Source organism: Somniosus microcephalus, chromosome 20, assembly GCF_052327205.1.
Source record: "Somniosus microcephalus isolate GS21.2 chromosome 20, FLI_Smic_1.0, whole genome shotgun sequence".
Classification (NCBI taxonomy): domain Eukaryota; kingdom Metazoa; phylum Chordata; class Chondrichthyes; order Squaliformes; family Somniosidae; genus Somniosus; species Somniosus microcephalus.
Genome location: NC_141006.1, coordinates 76,840,576 through 76,854,281, shown reverse-complemented (window position 1 = coordinate 76,854,281; position 13,706 = coordinate 76,840,576). Strand labels below are relative to the sequence as shown.

At 44.8% G+C, this 13,706-nt stretch overlaps 1 protein-coding gene across 6 annotated transcripts in view; it reads left to right on the top strand.

Annotated features, from left to right (window-relative positions):
* Positions 1 to 13,706, top strand: part of taf12 (TAF12 RNA polymerase II, TATA box binding protein (TBP)-associated factor) — a 50,379-nt gene that overhangs the window by 24,482 nt on the left and 12,191 nt on the right. For all 6 annotated transcript variants that reach the window (XM_085963036.1, XM_085963034.1, XM_085963038.1 and 3 more), the window contains one exon: positions 3,314 to 3,391. In XM_085963036.1, the coding sequence (XP_085819162.1) occupies positions 3,314 to 3,391 (78 nt within the window). The remainder of the gene's footprint in view (positions 1 to 3,313; positions 3,392 to 13,706) is intronic.

Genomic DNA, 13,706 nt, shown 5'->3' with positions numbered 1-13,706 from the left:
ACAACCATCTTCCTTTGAGCTAGGTATGACTCCAGCCAGTGGAGCGTTTTCCCTCCGATTCCCACTGACTTCAATTTTACTAGGGCTCCTTGATGCCACACTCGGTCAAATACTGCCTTGATGTCAAGGGCAGTCCCTCTCGCCTCACCTCTGGAATCAGCTCTTTTGTCCATGTTTGGACCAAGGCTGTAACGAGGTCTGGAGCCTAATGGTCCTGGCGGAACCCAAACTGGGCATCAGTGAGCGGGTTATTGGTGAGTAAGTGCCACGTAATAGCACTGTCGATGACACCTTCCATCACTTTGCTGATGATTGAGAGTAGACTGATGGGGTGGTAATTAGCTAGATTGGATTTGTCCTGCTTTTTGTGGACAGGACATACCTGGGCAGTTTTCCACATTGTCGGATAGATGCCAGTGTTATAGCTGTACTGGAACAGCTTGGCTAGAGGCGCGGCTAGTTCTGGAGCACAAGTCTTCAGCACGACAGCTGGGATGTTGTCAGGGCCCATCGCCTTTGCTGTATCCAGTGCGCTCAGCCGTTTCTTGATATCACGTGGAGTGAATCGAATTGGCTGAAGACTGGCTTCTGTGATGGTGGTGTCGTCAGGAGGAGGCCAATATGGATCATCCACTTGGCACTTCTAGCTGAAGATGGTTGCAAACGCCTTGTCTTTTGCACTCACGTGCTGGGCTCCGCCATCATTGAGGATGGGGATATTCATGGAGCCTCCTCCTCCTGTTAGTTGTTTAATGTTCCACCACCATTCACGACTGGTGTGGCAGGACTGCAGAGCTTTGATCTGATCCGTCGATTGTGGGATCGCTTAGCTCTGTCTATAGCATGCTGCTTCCGCTGTTTAGCATGCATGTAGTCCTGTGTTGCAGCTACCACAGGTTGGCACCTCATTTTTAGGTGCGCCTGGTGCTGCTCCTGGCATGTTCTTCTGCACTCCTCATTGAACCAGGGTTGGTCTCCTGGCTTGATGGTAATGGTAGAGTGAAGGATATGCCAGGCCATGAGGTTACAGATTGTGGTGGAATACAAAATTCTGCTGATGATGATGGCCCACAGCGCCTCATGGATGCCCAGTTTTGAGCTGCTAGATCTGTTCTGAATCTATCCCATTTAGCACGGTGGTAGTGCCACACAACACGGTGGAGGGTGAAGACGAGATTTCATCTCCACAAGGACTGTGCAGTGGTCACTACTACCAATCTCGTCATGGACAGATACATCTGCAACAGGTAGATTGATAAGGACGAGGTCAAGTAGGTTTTTCCCCTCATGTTGGTTCTCTTCCCCACCTGCCGCAATCCTAGTCTGACAGCTATGTCCTTCAGGACTCGGTCAGTAGTGGTGCTACTGAGCCACTCTTGGCGATGGGCTTTGAAGCCCCCCACCCAGAGTACATTCTCTGCCCTTGCTACCCTCTGCTTCTTCCAAATGGCGTTCAACGTGGCGGAGTACTGATTCATCAGCTATGGGAGGGCGGTAGGTGGTAATCAGCAAGAGGTTTCCTTGCCCGAAGCTTGGTCAAAGAGGTAGGTTTTAAGGAACGTCTTAAAGGAGGAAAGAGAGGGGGAGAGGTTTAGGAAGGGAATTCCAGAACTTGGGGACTAGGCAACAGAAGACACGGCCACCAAAGGTTGAGCGATTTATAATCAGAAATGGTCAAGAGGACAGAATTAGAGGAGCGCAGATATCTCGGGGGGGGGGGGGGGGGGGGGAGATTACAGAGATAGGGAGGGGGAGGCCATGGAGGGATTTGAAAACAAGGTTGAGAATTTTGAAATCGAGTGCGTTGCTTAACCGGGAGCCAATGTAGGTCAGCAAGCACGGGTGATGGGTGAACGGGACTTGGTGCGAGTTACGACACGGGCAGCAGAGTTTTGGATGACCTCAGGTTTACGTAGGGTAGAATGTGGGAGGCCAGCCAGGAGTGTGTTGGAATAGTTAAGTCTTATCACTTACAACCATAGAACTAATTTACTTTGCTAGTCAAATTCATCCAAATATTTTAAAGCAATATCTGTGATCAGAAAAGGCTGAGGAGATTTGATAGAGGTTTTTAAAACCGTGAAGGGTTGAGATAGAGTAAATAAAGAGAAACTGTTTCCAATGGCTGAAGGGTCGATAACCAGAGGGCACAGATTTAAGGTGATTGGCAAAAGAACCAGAGGCGACAGGAGGAAAAACTGTTTTACGCAGCGAGTGGTTAGGATTTGGAATGCGCTGCCTGATAGGGCGGTGGATGCAGATTCAATAGTAGCCTTCAAAAGGGAATTGGATAAATACTTGAAGGAGAAAAAATTGCAGGGATGTGGGGAAAGAGCGGGGGAGTGGGACTGACTGGATTGCTCTTCGAAAGAGCCAGCGCAGACTCGATGGGCCGAATGGCCTCCTTCTGTGCTGTACTATTCTATTCTATAATGTTTGTCCAAAACTCCAAACCAGTGGTGTTCGCACTGTGAGGGAGGACTTACAGTTACTGACACACTCCCCGGTACCCACTACCAATATTGGTGCACTCCCAATCCCAAGGATCCCCTGCCCTAATTGTCAAAAAGCAGTGTTCTGTTACTCAAAGGAAGCCAGTGCTATCATTGCAGAAATATTTTGGTGTACAACAACCAAAATAACATGCTAACAAGTAAAAAATGACAGGCAAAAATATAAAATTCCTGACAGTGTACGGAATGCCAGATAGACAGAAATCTGATAACTTGCAGATTCCCTTGAACCCTCGGGGGCCACAGACCCCAGTATGGAAACCCAAGTTCCAAACACAGTTTTGAGCTGGAGGTTATTGGCAACAAGAAACTCAATGCCAGTAGGGTCTCTGGTATATTCTGCTGCATTTGAAATAGATGGATTTTGTACATTCATAGTTCTCAACTAGTCTAGGTCAAATATTAAGTTGCAGATTCAAAAAAAAAAGACTTGCATTTCTACAGCGCCCTTCACGACCACCGGATGTCCCAAGGTGCTTTACAGCCAATGAAGTACTTTTTGAAGTGTAGTCACTGCTGAAATGTAGAAAACGCAGCAGACAATTTGCGCACAGCAAGCTCCCACAAACAGAACTACGATAACGACCAGATAATCTGTTTTTAGTGATGTTGATTGAGGGATAAATATTGGCCGGGATTCAGGAGTCTCTTTCTTTACAGCTACAAGTAATCTGAGTGGCCACTTTTGCATTTACTACTTATCCACCCTCACTGTGATACGAAATACAGTTTACTGTTTGTCAACTCGAAAGCTTTAACATGACTTCTCTGCGTATTCTTTGTTCTCATTCTATGCTCAGGTCTTAAGCAAGAAGAAGCTGCAAGACCTGGTGCGGGAAATTGATCCAAATGAACAACTTGATGAAGATGTTGAGGAAGTAAGCTTTGCATACAAAATTATAACCTTGAAAATGTAAAGTACCAGTTCACATAACATAAGAACATAAGAAGTAGGAGCAGGAGTAGGCCATATGGCCCCTCGGGCCTGCTCCGCCATTCAATAGGATCATGGCTGATCCGAATCTAGACTCACGTCCACTTCCCTGCCCGCTCCCCGTAACCCCTAATTCCCTTACCTGCTAGGAAAATGTCTATCCGTTTTAAAATGTATTTAATGTTGCAGCTTCCACAGCTCTCTGGGGTAGCAAATTCCATAGATTTACTATCCTCTGAGTGAAGAAGTTTCTCCTCATCTCAGTTTTGAAAGGGCGGCCCCTTATTCTAAGATTATGCCCCCTAGTTCTAGTCTCACCTATCAGTGGAAACATCCTCCCCGCATCCACCCGATCAAGCCCCCTCACAATCTTATATGTTTCGATAAGATCGTCTCTCATTCTTCTGAACTCCAATGAGTAGAGTCCCAACCTACTCAACCTTTCCTCATACGTCAACCCCCTCATCTCTGGAATCAACCGAGTGAACCTTCTCTGAACTGCCTCGAGAGCAAGTATATATTTTAAATATGGAAACCAAATCTGCACGCAGTATTCCAGGTGTGGCCTCACCAGTACCCTGTATAACTGCAGCAAGACTTCCCTGCTTTTATACTCCATCCCCCTTGCAATAAAAGCCAAGATTCCATTGGCCTTCCTGATCACCTGCTGCACCTGCATACTAACTTTTTGTGTTTCATGCACCAGGACCCCCAGATCCCTTTGTACTGTAGCACTTTGCAGTTTCTCTCCATTTAGATAATAACTTGCTCTTTGATTTTTTCTGCCAAAGTGCATAACCTCACTTTCCAACATTATATTGCATCTGCCAAATCTCTGCCCACTCATTTAGCCTGTCTATGTCCTTTTGCAGGTTTTTTATGTCCTCCTCACTCACTGCTTTCCCTCCCATCTTTGTATCGTCGGCAAACTTGGATATGTTGCACTCGGTCCCTTCCTCCAAATCGTTAATATAGATTGTAAAGTAACACCCTGCAGTGTTACTTGTAATGGGAAAAGTTCTTTAAAAAAAATCTCCTTTAGAATCCTTTCGTTACTTGGGCAGTGCTTTCAGATACAGATACTGTTCTGTCACACCCTCTCCCACTCAAATTGTGGAACTCGTTACCTCCCCCTCCTCCCTTAGTCTTTCCTTCCATAATTTAGAAGCTTTAAAATTCAAACTTGGTATCACTTAATCATTACTCCGTGACTTGCCTTATCTTCTCTCTTACTCCTTCAACCTTGGTGAGATCCATGCCTTTGTTACCTCTAGACTTGACTATTCCAACGCACTCCTGGCTGGCCTCCCACATTCCACCCTACGTAATCTCCTTCAGCCTCACAACTGCATCCACCCCCCCCCCCCCCCCCCCCCCGAGATATCGGCGCTCCTCTAATCGATCATTTTTAAAGAACTGACATTTATTTTCGGTCATTTTACTATTGCATGATTCCTAGTCCTCTCAACTCGGGAATCCTTTCATTCAATGGTATATTGTGGGGGGAGATAGAGAATATATATACATGATGAGAACTTATTGAAAAAAGAAAGACTTGCATTTATATAGCGCCTTTCACGACCTCAGGACATCCCAAAGCGCTTTACAGCCAATTAAGTTCTTTTGAAGTGTAGTCACTGTTGCAATGTAGGAAACACGGCAGCCAATTTGCGCACAGCAAGCTCCCACCTACAGCAATGTGACAATGACCAGATAATCTGATTTTGTTATGTTGATTGAGGGATAAATATTGGCCCCAGGACACCGGGGAGAGCTCCCCTGCTCTTCTTCGAAATAGTGCCGCAGGATCTTTTACGTCCACCAGAGAGAGCAGACGGGGCCTCGGTTTAACGTCTGAGCCGAAAGACGGCACCTCCGACAGTGCAGCACTCCCTCAGCACTGCACTGGAGCGTCAGCCTGGATTTTTGCGCTCAAGTCTCTGGAGGCGCTCAAGAGGCGAGGGTGCTGCCCACTGAGCCACGGCTGACACTATAATGCACTTTGTGATGCTGAGCCATACAAACCAAGAAAGTTCAAGGTTCAGTCCCCTGTCTGTGTGCTTAACTAAAGCAGCCAGAGCAGTACTGTTGGCAGTACTTTGACCTCTGTGTTTCTGGGCTATAAAGAAAGAAAGACTTGCATTTATACAGCGCCTTTCACAACCACCAGACGTCCCAAAGCACTTTACAGCCAATGAAGTACATTTTGAAGTGTAGTCACTGTTGTAATGTAGGAAACTATCCAGAAACCCCTGCTGCAAACAAGTTATGGACACTGGAAGCGAATATGATCAAGCTCAGTTGTAGTGTCTGGCATGGTTAGATAAGGTTAGTGACACTCGCTGTCTACGATCACTTGGATATGGTATTAGAACACTGCCAGTATATGCAAAACTACCCCAACATGAGTGTCCATCTTTAAATGTTAAATTGAAAAATGTTCCTCTTTTGAAAACTCAGTTTCTTCTTCACTAGAGGGAGCTGTGCACACCTAGTATTATATAAACAAATGCATTAGAACTGCAAGGTTTATAGTGGAGTGATACCGATAGATATTGTAAGATTAAAAAATGATTAAGATATTGTTTTTGCTATTGAGGGAGCAGAGAGATTAAAATGGCGTTTTTGCAGAAAAATGCTGTGTAGTGATTGCATGAATAGCTTTACTGATGGGTCAGTTGGTAAAGTCAGTGTGTAACCAACCCCACAGCTCAGAAGGTTCGATTCCCAGTGTCTGCTGAGTTATCTGATCTTAGCTGGGATGGCAGTAGGGGAGCCAGAATTGGTCCTGGTATCCCTAATTAACACGGAGAAAATCACCACTTCTTGTTATTTTGTAATTCTAGTTAGAAAGTGCAGGTGTGGGCATCAGTTCAGGACAGTATCAAGCTCAGCTGTGATGTCCCTGTGGACTAAAAATGTGCCAACATCTGTTGTTTATGTTCATAACGGCAGAAAGATCATGTGGGTGCGGTACAAGAGGACTGCCAACAACTGTACCAAAGAACTAACCTGAGAAATGTTTTAGAAAGCTATTTATTTTATCCTGAAGGGGCAATCCATTATATTCCTCATATTCACAAGAACTCTAGTCCCCCTATACAAAAGATGAAAAATCAATCGACTTTACATTGTAGTCAGTTGGAGCATTAAACATTTTTTCTGTCGCTTTATAGTCTCACCCTAGTAATTTTTGTATCTTGTACAAATGCCATTCATGAATTAACTCTCTGGCTCTTCTAAATTACTTGTAAGATGTCAGAAAATTTTCATCAAGAGAGAGGGTGGGCAAAATCAGATTTTTGTCCGGAAATGACAACGGGATGTCAGACTGTTGGCATAAACCTGGTCACGAAACAACAGAACCCCATGCTGATTTACACACCACCTTGTATTGGATGGGGAGGAGAGGAGAGGCAGGAAAGAGGTTGCACTAACTGTGTATTTAAAGCTGCTGCCCACCACTTGCAGGGTGGTAATGTTGCGATTATATATTGGCCCAAAATTTGCCATCGAAATAACAGCAAGGCTAATAGCACAGTATCTTCAGGTGAGGGCAGATTTGTGATTAAATGCGGATATCGAAAAGTTGTTGTTAGCTTGTGAAAATGGCATCTTGCTATCTGCCTCGCCATTGCAATGCATTGAAGTTCCTGTACTGGCACAGTAGATGCGAAGTAAACGCGCCACAAAGTTATGTCAAGACATTTCAAGTCTAAGTACCCTTTTAACAATGTAATAAGTATTAATTACTAGCAGTCAACCTCTCTGGCACTGAAAATGAGAGACTAGGGTCCTGAATTTAAATAAAGGAAACCACGATGGCCTGAGGCGCGAGTTGGGTAGGATTGATTGGGGAATGTCACTCAAAGGGTTGACGGTGGATAGGCAATGGCAAACATTCAAAGACCACATGGATGAGCTACAGAATTTGTTCATCCCAGTTTGGCATAAAAATAAAACAAAAACGGTGACTCAACCGTGGCTAACAAAGGAATTTAGGGATAGCATAAGATCCAAGGAGAGGACATATAAATTGGCCAGAAAAAGCAGTAAACCTGAGGATTAGGAGCAGTTTAGGATTCAACAAAGGAGGACAAAGGGATTCATTAAGAAGGGGAAAATAGAATATGAGAGTAAGCTTTCAGGGAACATAAAAACTGACTGTAAAAGCTTTTATAGATATGTGAAGAGAAAAAGATTGGTGAAGTCAAGCGTAGGTCCCTTGCAGTCAGAATCAGGGGAATTTATAATGGGGAACAAAGAAATGGCAGACCAATTAAATACATATTTTGGTTCTGTCTTCACAAAGGAGGACACAAATAACCTCCCAGAGATGTCGGGGAACATAGGGTCTGATGAAAGGGAGGAACTGAAAGAAATCAGTATTTGTAGGGAAATGGTGTTAGGGAAATTGACGGGATTGAAGGCTGATAAATCCCCAGGGCCTGATAATCTACATCCTAGGGTACTTAAGGAAGTGGCCCTAGAAATAGTAGATGCATTGCTGATCATCTTCCAACATTCGATGGAATCTGGAACAGTACCCATGGATTGGAGGGTAGCTAATGTTACCCCACTATTCAAAAAAGGTGGTAGAGAGAAAACGGGGAATGTAAGCCTGACATCGGTAGTGGGGAAAATGCTAGAGTCCATTATAAAAGATGTAATAGCAGAGCACTTGGAAAACAGCGACAGGATCGGACAAAGTCCACATGGATTTACAAAAGGTAAATCGTGCTTGACTAATCTACTGGAATTTTTTGAGGATGTAACTAGTAAAATAGATAAGGGAGAACCAGTGGATGTGGTGTATTTGGACTTATCAGAAGGCTTTCGATAAGGTCCCCATAAGAGATTAGCGTGTAAAGTTAAGGCACATGGGATTGGGGGCAAGGTCTTGACTTGGATAGAGAACTTTTTGGCAGACAGAAAGCAAAGAGTTGGAATAAACGGGTCTTTTTCCGAGTGGCAGGCAGTGACTAGTGGGGTACCGCAGGGATCGGTCCTTGGACCCCAGCTGTTCACAATATATATTAATGATCTAGACAAGGGAACTAGATGTAATATCTCCAAATTTGCAGACGGCACAAAGCTGGGTGGGCGTGTGTGCTGTGAGGAGGATGCCGAGAAACTCCAGGATGATTTGGACAGGCTGGGTGATTGGGCAGAAGCATGGCAGATGCAATATAACGTGGATAAATGTGAGGTTATCCACTTTGGTGTCAAAAACAGGAAGGCAGATTATTATCTGAATGGCAATAGATTGGGAGAAGGGGAAGTGCAACGAGACCTGGGTGTCCTTGTGCACCAGTCGCTGAAGGTAAGCATGCAGGTGCAGCAGGCGGTTAGGAACAAGGATGTCTTGCTGCAGTTGTACAGGGCCTTGGTGAGACCACACCTTGAGTATTGTGTGCAGTTCTGGTTGCCTTATCTGAGGAAGGAGTTCAGCGAAGATTCACCAGGCTGATACCTGGGATGGCAGGAATGACGTATGAGAGATTGGGTCGATTGGGCTTATACTCGCTGGAGTTTAGAAGAATGAGAGGGGATCTCATTGAAACTTATAAAATTCTGACAGGACTGGACAGACTAGATGCAGGAAGGATGTTCCCGATGGTCGGGCAGTCCAGAACCAGGGGTCACAGTCCAAGGATAAGGGGTAAACCATTTAGGACAGAAATGAGGAGGAATTTCTTCACCCAGAGAGTGGTGAACCTGTGGAATTCTCTACCACAGAAGGCAGTTGAGGTCAATTCATTAAATATATTCAAGAAGGAGTTGGATATATTTCTTAAGGCTAAAGGGATCAAGGGATATGGGGAGAAAGCAGGGACAGGGTACTGAATTTGGATGATCAGCCATGATCTCATTGAATGGCGGAGCAGGCTCGAGGGGCTGAATGGCCTACTCCTGCTCCTATCTTCTATGTTCTCTATGAACTATTACAAGTGTGGAGTCCCATTCCTTCTGGTTTTTCATTGTTGGATTTTTTTAATGTAAATTTTTTTTTTAATTTTTTACTTTTTCTTTGTCTGTTTTATCCCTCTCTCTCTCAAACCAATCTTTCCTTCCCTCTCTATTTGTCTTTGTACCTGATTTGACATTGAATTCACCCACGCTAACCTACACTTCCTTCTCGGCCCTTGCGCTGTTAATTTCACAATGCAGCAATCTGATTGGTTAAAGAGACGCACAGTTGCTTGCCCCCTTCACTCGGATCCCAGATGCCCTGTAGAGGGTGTCACGCTGTTTCCATGTCACACTTGCAGCGCAAAATATCATCGACATTAATCGGGCAAGGGCAAGTCTAACTAACAGCGGCGATGTTTGGTGCTCTGCCACAGGAAATTTTGGGTCATTGTTTTTGGAATACTGTTGTCTGTTTGATTTCCTCCCAAGAAGTGGGCATAAATGCCTTGCATTCTGCGCTAAGATCAGATGTGAAATAAGGCAGATTTTGGACCTGCCATGAAAGTTTTAAGTGTCATACTCCAGAGTGTCCAAAGTATTTTTTTTAAGCAAAGTGGTCATTTCATGATTTATTTCTAACCCGGAGATGAAAATTCACGACAACCTTTTAATCTACAAATTTCCTGCACCAAACAGCAATTAAATTCTGGCATCATGTCGTGCTTGATTACAGGAATTAGACCTTATTGTCTTATGTGCTTTTACTGTGTTAAATACAGTTGCACTTTAACAACAGAATAACGCCTTGGCCCGGAATTTGCAGTCCAGATGATTGCGAGCTGGCAGTGTTGGGAAATCCCGAAGTTGCGGTCAGTCGTTCCCTGCTCCTCCGCAGGCTGCGCCGTGCCCCCCAGGACAGAGCTGGCAATCGGTGAAATCTCTCCAATCAGGGAAACTGATGAAAACTTCGGCTCTCCCGCAGTAATTACGCTGTTAAATTCCCCACTAAGAGTTTGACCTCAAAGGGATTAGGCGAAACTGGGGGTTTAACGGCGTATTAACTGCTAAACAAAGGTTATGGCCCTGAATAACTCATTTTAATTGTGTGCAGTGTCAAATTTGTCCATTTTAATGCAAATTAAATTTTTTAGGAAACTTTAAAAGAAAATTGATTTTTTTTTTAAGTTTGTTCATCTTTATTTCAGCTTTGCCTTTTCCCTGTGTGAGAGCCCCAGTCTTTGTTTTGCTCTCTCTAACATTTTTTAAAAGTTAGAATTTTAAGAGCTTACTCACTTCCTGGTTCGCTGTCTGTGAGAATTCTGCATTTTGATTGGCTGCTGAGACAGCTTGTTGACGTCACAGCAGCTCACACTAGGGGATTCCCACTATGCTCCGCGGATTTGAATGACGCGTCGGAAAACCCGAAGTTCTCGAGACAGAGATCGCCAGATCCTTGTGCGAAGCTTACTTCAGGGCGAGCGCCTTCGCTTTGCTGCTGACCGCAAGTTCTGGGCTCTTGCAAATTACATGGTAAAATGCTGCTGTTTTAAAACAGTGCATCATCTGACTTGCTGTGAGTGTTGTTCTGAAGTTAGTCAGTTAAGATAAGGTGCTTGGAATGAGGTGAGAATGAGCTTGGGTCTTGCATCTATTGTGCTCTCAGACTAAAGCAGCCAGGTGCCATTGTACCTTTTGTTTGACAAAGAACAGTGAAACTTGAACTGGAATAACTTGCTCTGTATAGTTGGAGGCTGTTCCACAGAGTGTCTCGGGGGTGGGGTTTGGTTGACAGCTCTTTGCCCAGGCAGACTGTTTAATATAGAAACATAGAAGCAGGAGTAGGCCATTCGGCCCCTCGAGCATGCTCCACCATTTAATGAGATCATGGCTGATCAACCAAATTCAGTACCCTGTCCCTGCTTTCTCCCCATATCCCTTGATCCCTTTAACCTTAAGAAATATATCTAACTCCTTCTTGAATATATTTAATGAATTGGCCTCAACTGCCTTTTGTGGTAGAGAATTCCACAGGTTCACCACTCTCTGGGTGAAGAAATTCCTCCTTTTAGGACAGAGATGAGGAGGAATTTCTTTAGACTGTGACCCCTGGTTCTGGACTCCCCCGCCATCGGAAACATCCTTCCTGCATCTAGTCTGTCTAGTCCTGTTAGAATTTTATAAGTTTCAATGAGATCCCTTCTCATTCTTCTAAATCTAAAATCTTTCTAAACTCCAGCAAATAAAAGCCCAATCGACCCAATCTCTCCTCATACGTCATTCCTGCCATCCCAGGTATCAGTCTGGTGAATCTTCGCTGCACTCCCTCCATGGCAAGAACATCCTTCCTCAGATAAGGCGACCAAAACTGCACACAATACTCAAGGTGTGGTCTCACCAAGGCCCTGTACAACTGCAGCAAGACATCCTTGCTCCTGTACTCGAATCCTCTCGCTACGAAGACCAACATACCATTTGCCTTCTTACCCGCCTGCTACACCTGCATGCTTACCTTCAGCGACTGGTGCACAAGGACACCCAGGTCTCGTTGCACTGCCCCTTTTCCCAATCTATTGCCGTTCAGATAATAATCTAATAATAATTTGTCTATATTTTGACAGCCCATTTGTACTTCTGACTTTATTAGCCGAGGCATCGAATATAAGAGCAAGGAAGTTATGCTTGAACTGTATAAAACACTAGTTAGGCCACAGCTCGAGCACTGCGTACAGTTCTGGTCACCACATTACAGGAAAGATGTGATTGTACTCGAGAGGGTACAGAGGAGACTTGCACGGATGTTGCAAGGACTGGGGAATTTTAGCTATGAGGAAAGATTGGATAGGCTGGGGTTATTTTCTTTGGAACAGAGGAGGCTGAGGGGAGACTTGATTGAGGTGTATAAAATTATGAGGGGCCGAGATAGGTCCTTCCTCTCCACTCTATTTCCCCGAGCAGAGAGGTCAATAACCCGGGGCACAGATTTAAAGTGATTGGTAGAAGGATTAGAGGGGAGTTGAGGTGAACTTTTTTCACCCAGAGGGTGGTGGGGGTCTGGAACTCACTGCCTGAAAGGGTGGTAGAGGCAGGAACCCTCATCACATTTAAAAAGTACTTGGATATGCACTTGAAGTGCCGGAACCTCCAGGGCTACGGACCAAGAGCTGGAAAGTGGGATCAGGCTGGATAGCTGTTTGTCGGCCGGCACAGACACGATGGGCCGAATGGCCTCCTTCTGCGCCATAAGTTTCTATGATTCTGACTTTATTGAGATAGACATGAATAATTTAAGACTTGTGGTGGTTAGGTAAGACTTCACCTTTTAAGTTTTATATTACAAATGCTCGTCTAAGCATTAGTGGAGTGTCCTGTCATTAATTATTTTTGTATGTCTGAGGAGGTATATGTTAAATGTCTTTTAATCAAATTAAATCACAGAGACCGCCCACTTCCACCTCTGTAACGTTGCCCATCTCTGCCCCTGCCTCAGTTTATCTGCTGCTGAAAGCCTTATCCATTCTTTTGTTACCTCCAGATCCAACGCTCTCCTGGCCGGCCTTCCATCTTTCACCCTCCACAAACTTGAGCTCATTTGAAACCCTGCCGCCTGTATTCTAACCTGCACCAAGTCCCTCTAACCCATCACCCCTGTGCTCGCTGAACCGTATTCTAACCTGCACCAAGTCCCTCTAACCCATCACCCCTGTGCTCGCTGGCCTACATTGGCTCCTGGCCTACCAACCCCTCAGTTTTAAAATTCTCCATCTTTGTGTTCAAATCCTTCTATGACGTCACTCCTCCCTATCTCTGGAACCTCCAGCCCTACAACCAACAGCAACTTGCATATTTATATACCCTCCGAGAACTCTATGTTCCTCCAACTCTGGACTCTTGTCCATCCCCCACTCCCTTTGCCCCACCATTGGTGGCCATGCCTTCTAGCTCCTAAGCTCTGCAATTCCCTCACTAAACCTCTCCAGCTCTCATTATTTAAGACATTCCTTAAAACTTTGACCAAGCGTTTAATCGCCTGTCCTGATAGCGCCTTCTTTGGCTGGGTGTTAACTCTTGTCTTATTGCGCTTCTCTGAAACTCTGTTGGATGTTTTCCCTACGTTAATGGCACTATATAAATGTAAGTTGTTATTAACTTTGCTACTGTTAAACCTTTACTTTTATTAAACCTGATTTGTAGTGATGCGCCTCAATAACTTCAAGACTCAAAGTTAACTGAATAAAACAAGGCTTTTATTAGCAAAGAAAGATGCCTGTGTCTTCACCTAGCGTTCTGCTGCAAGACAAGCCTGGGCTTGTCTTAAGTAGGGCCAGGTATGGGCGGAGCCGACACAT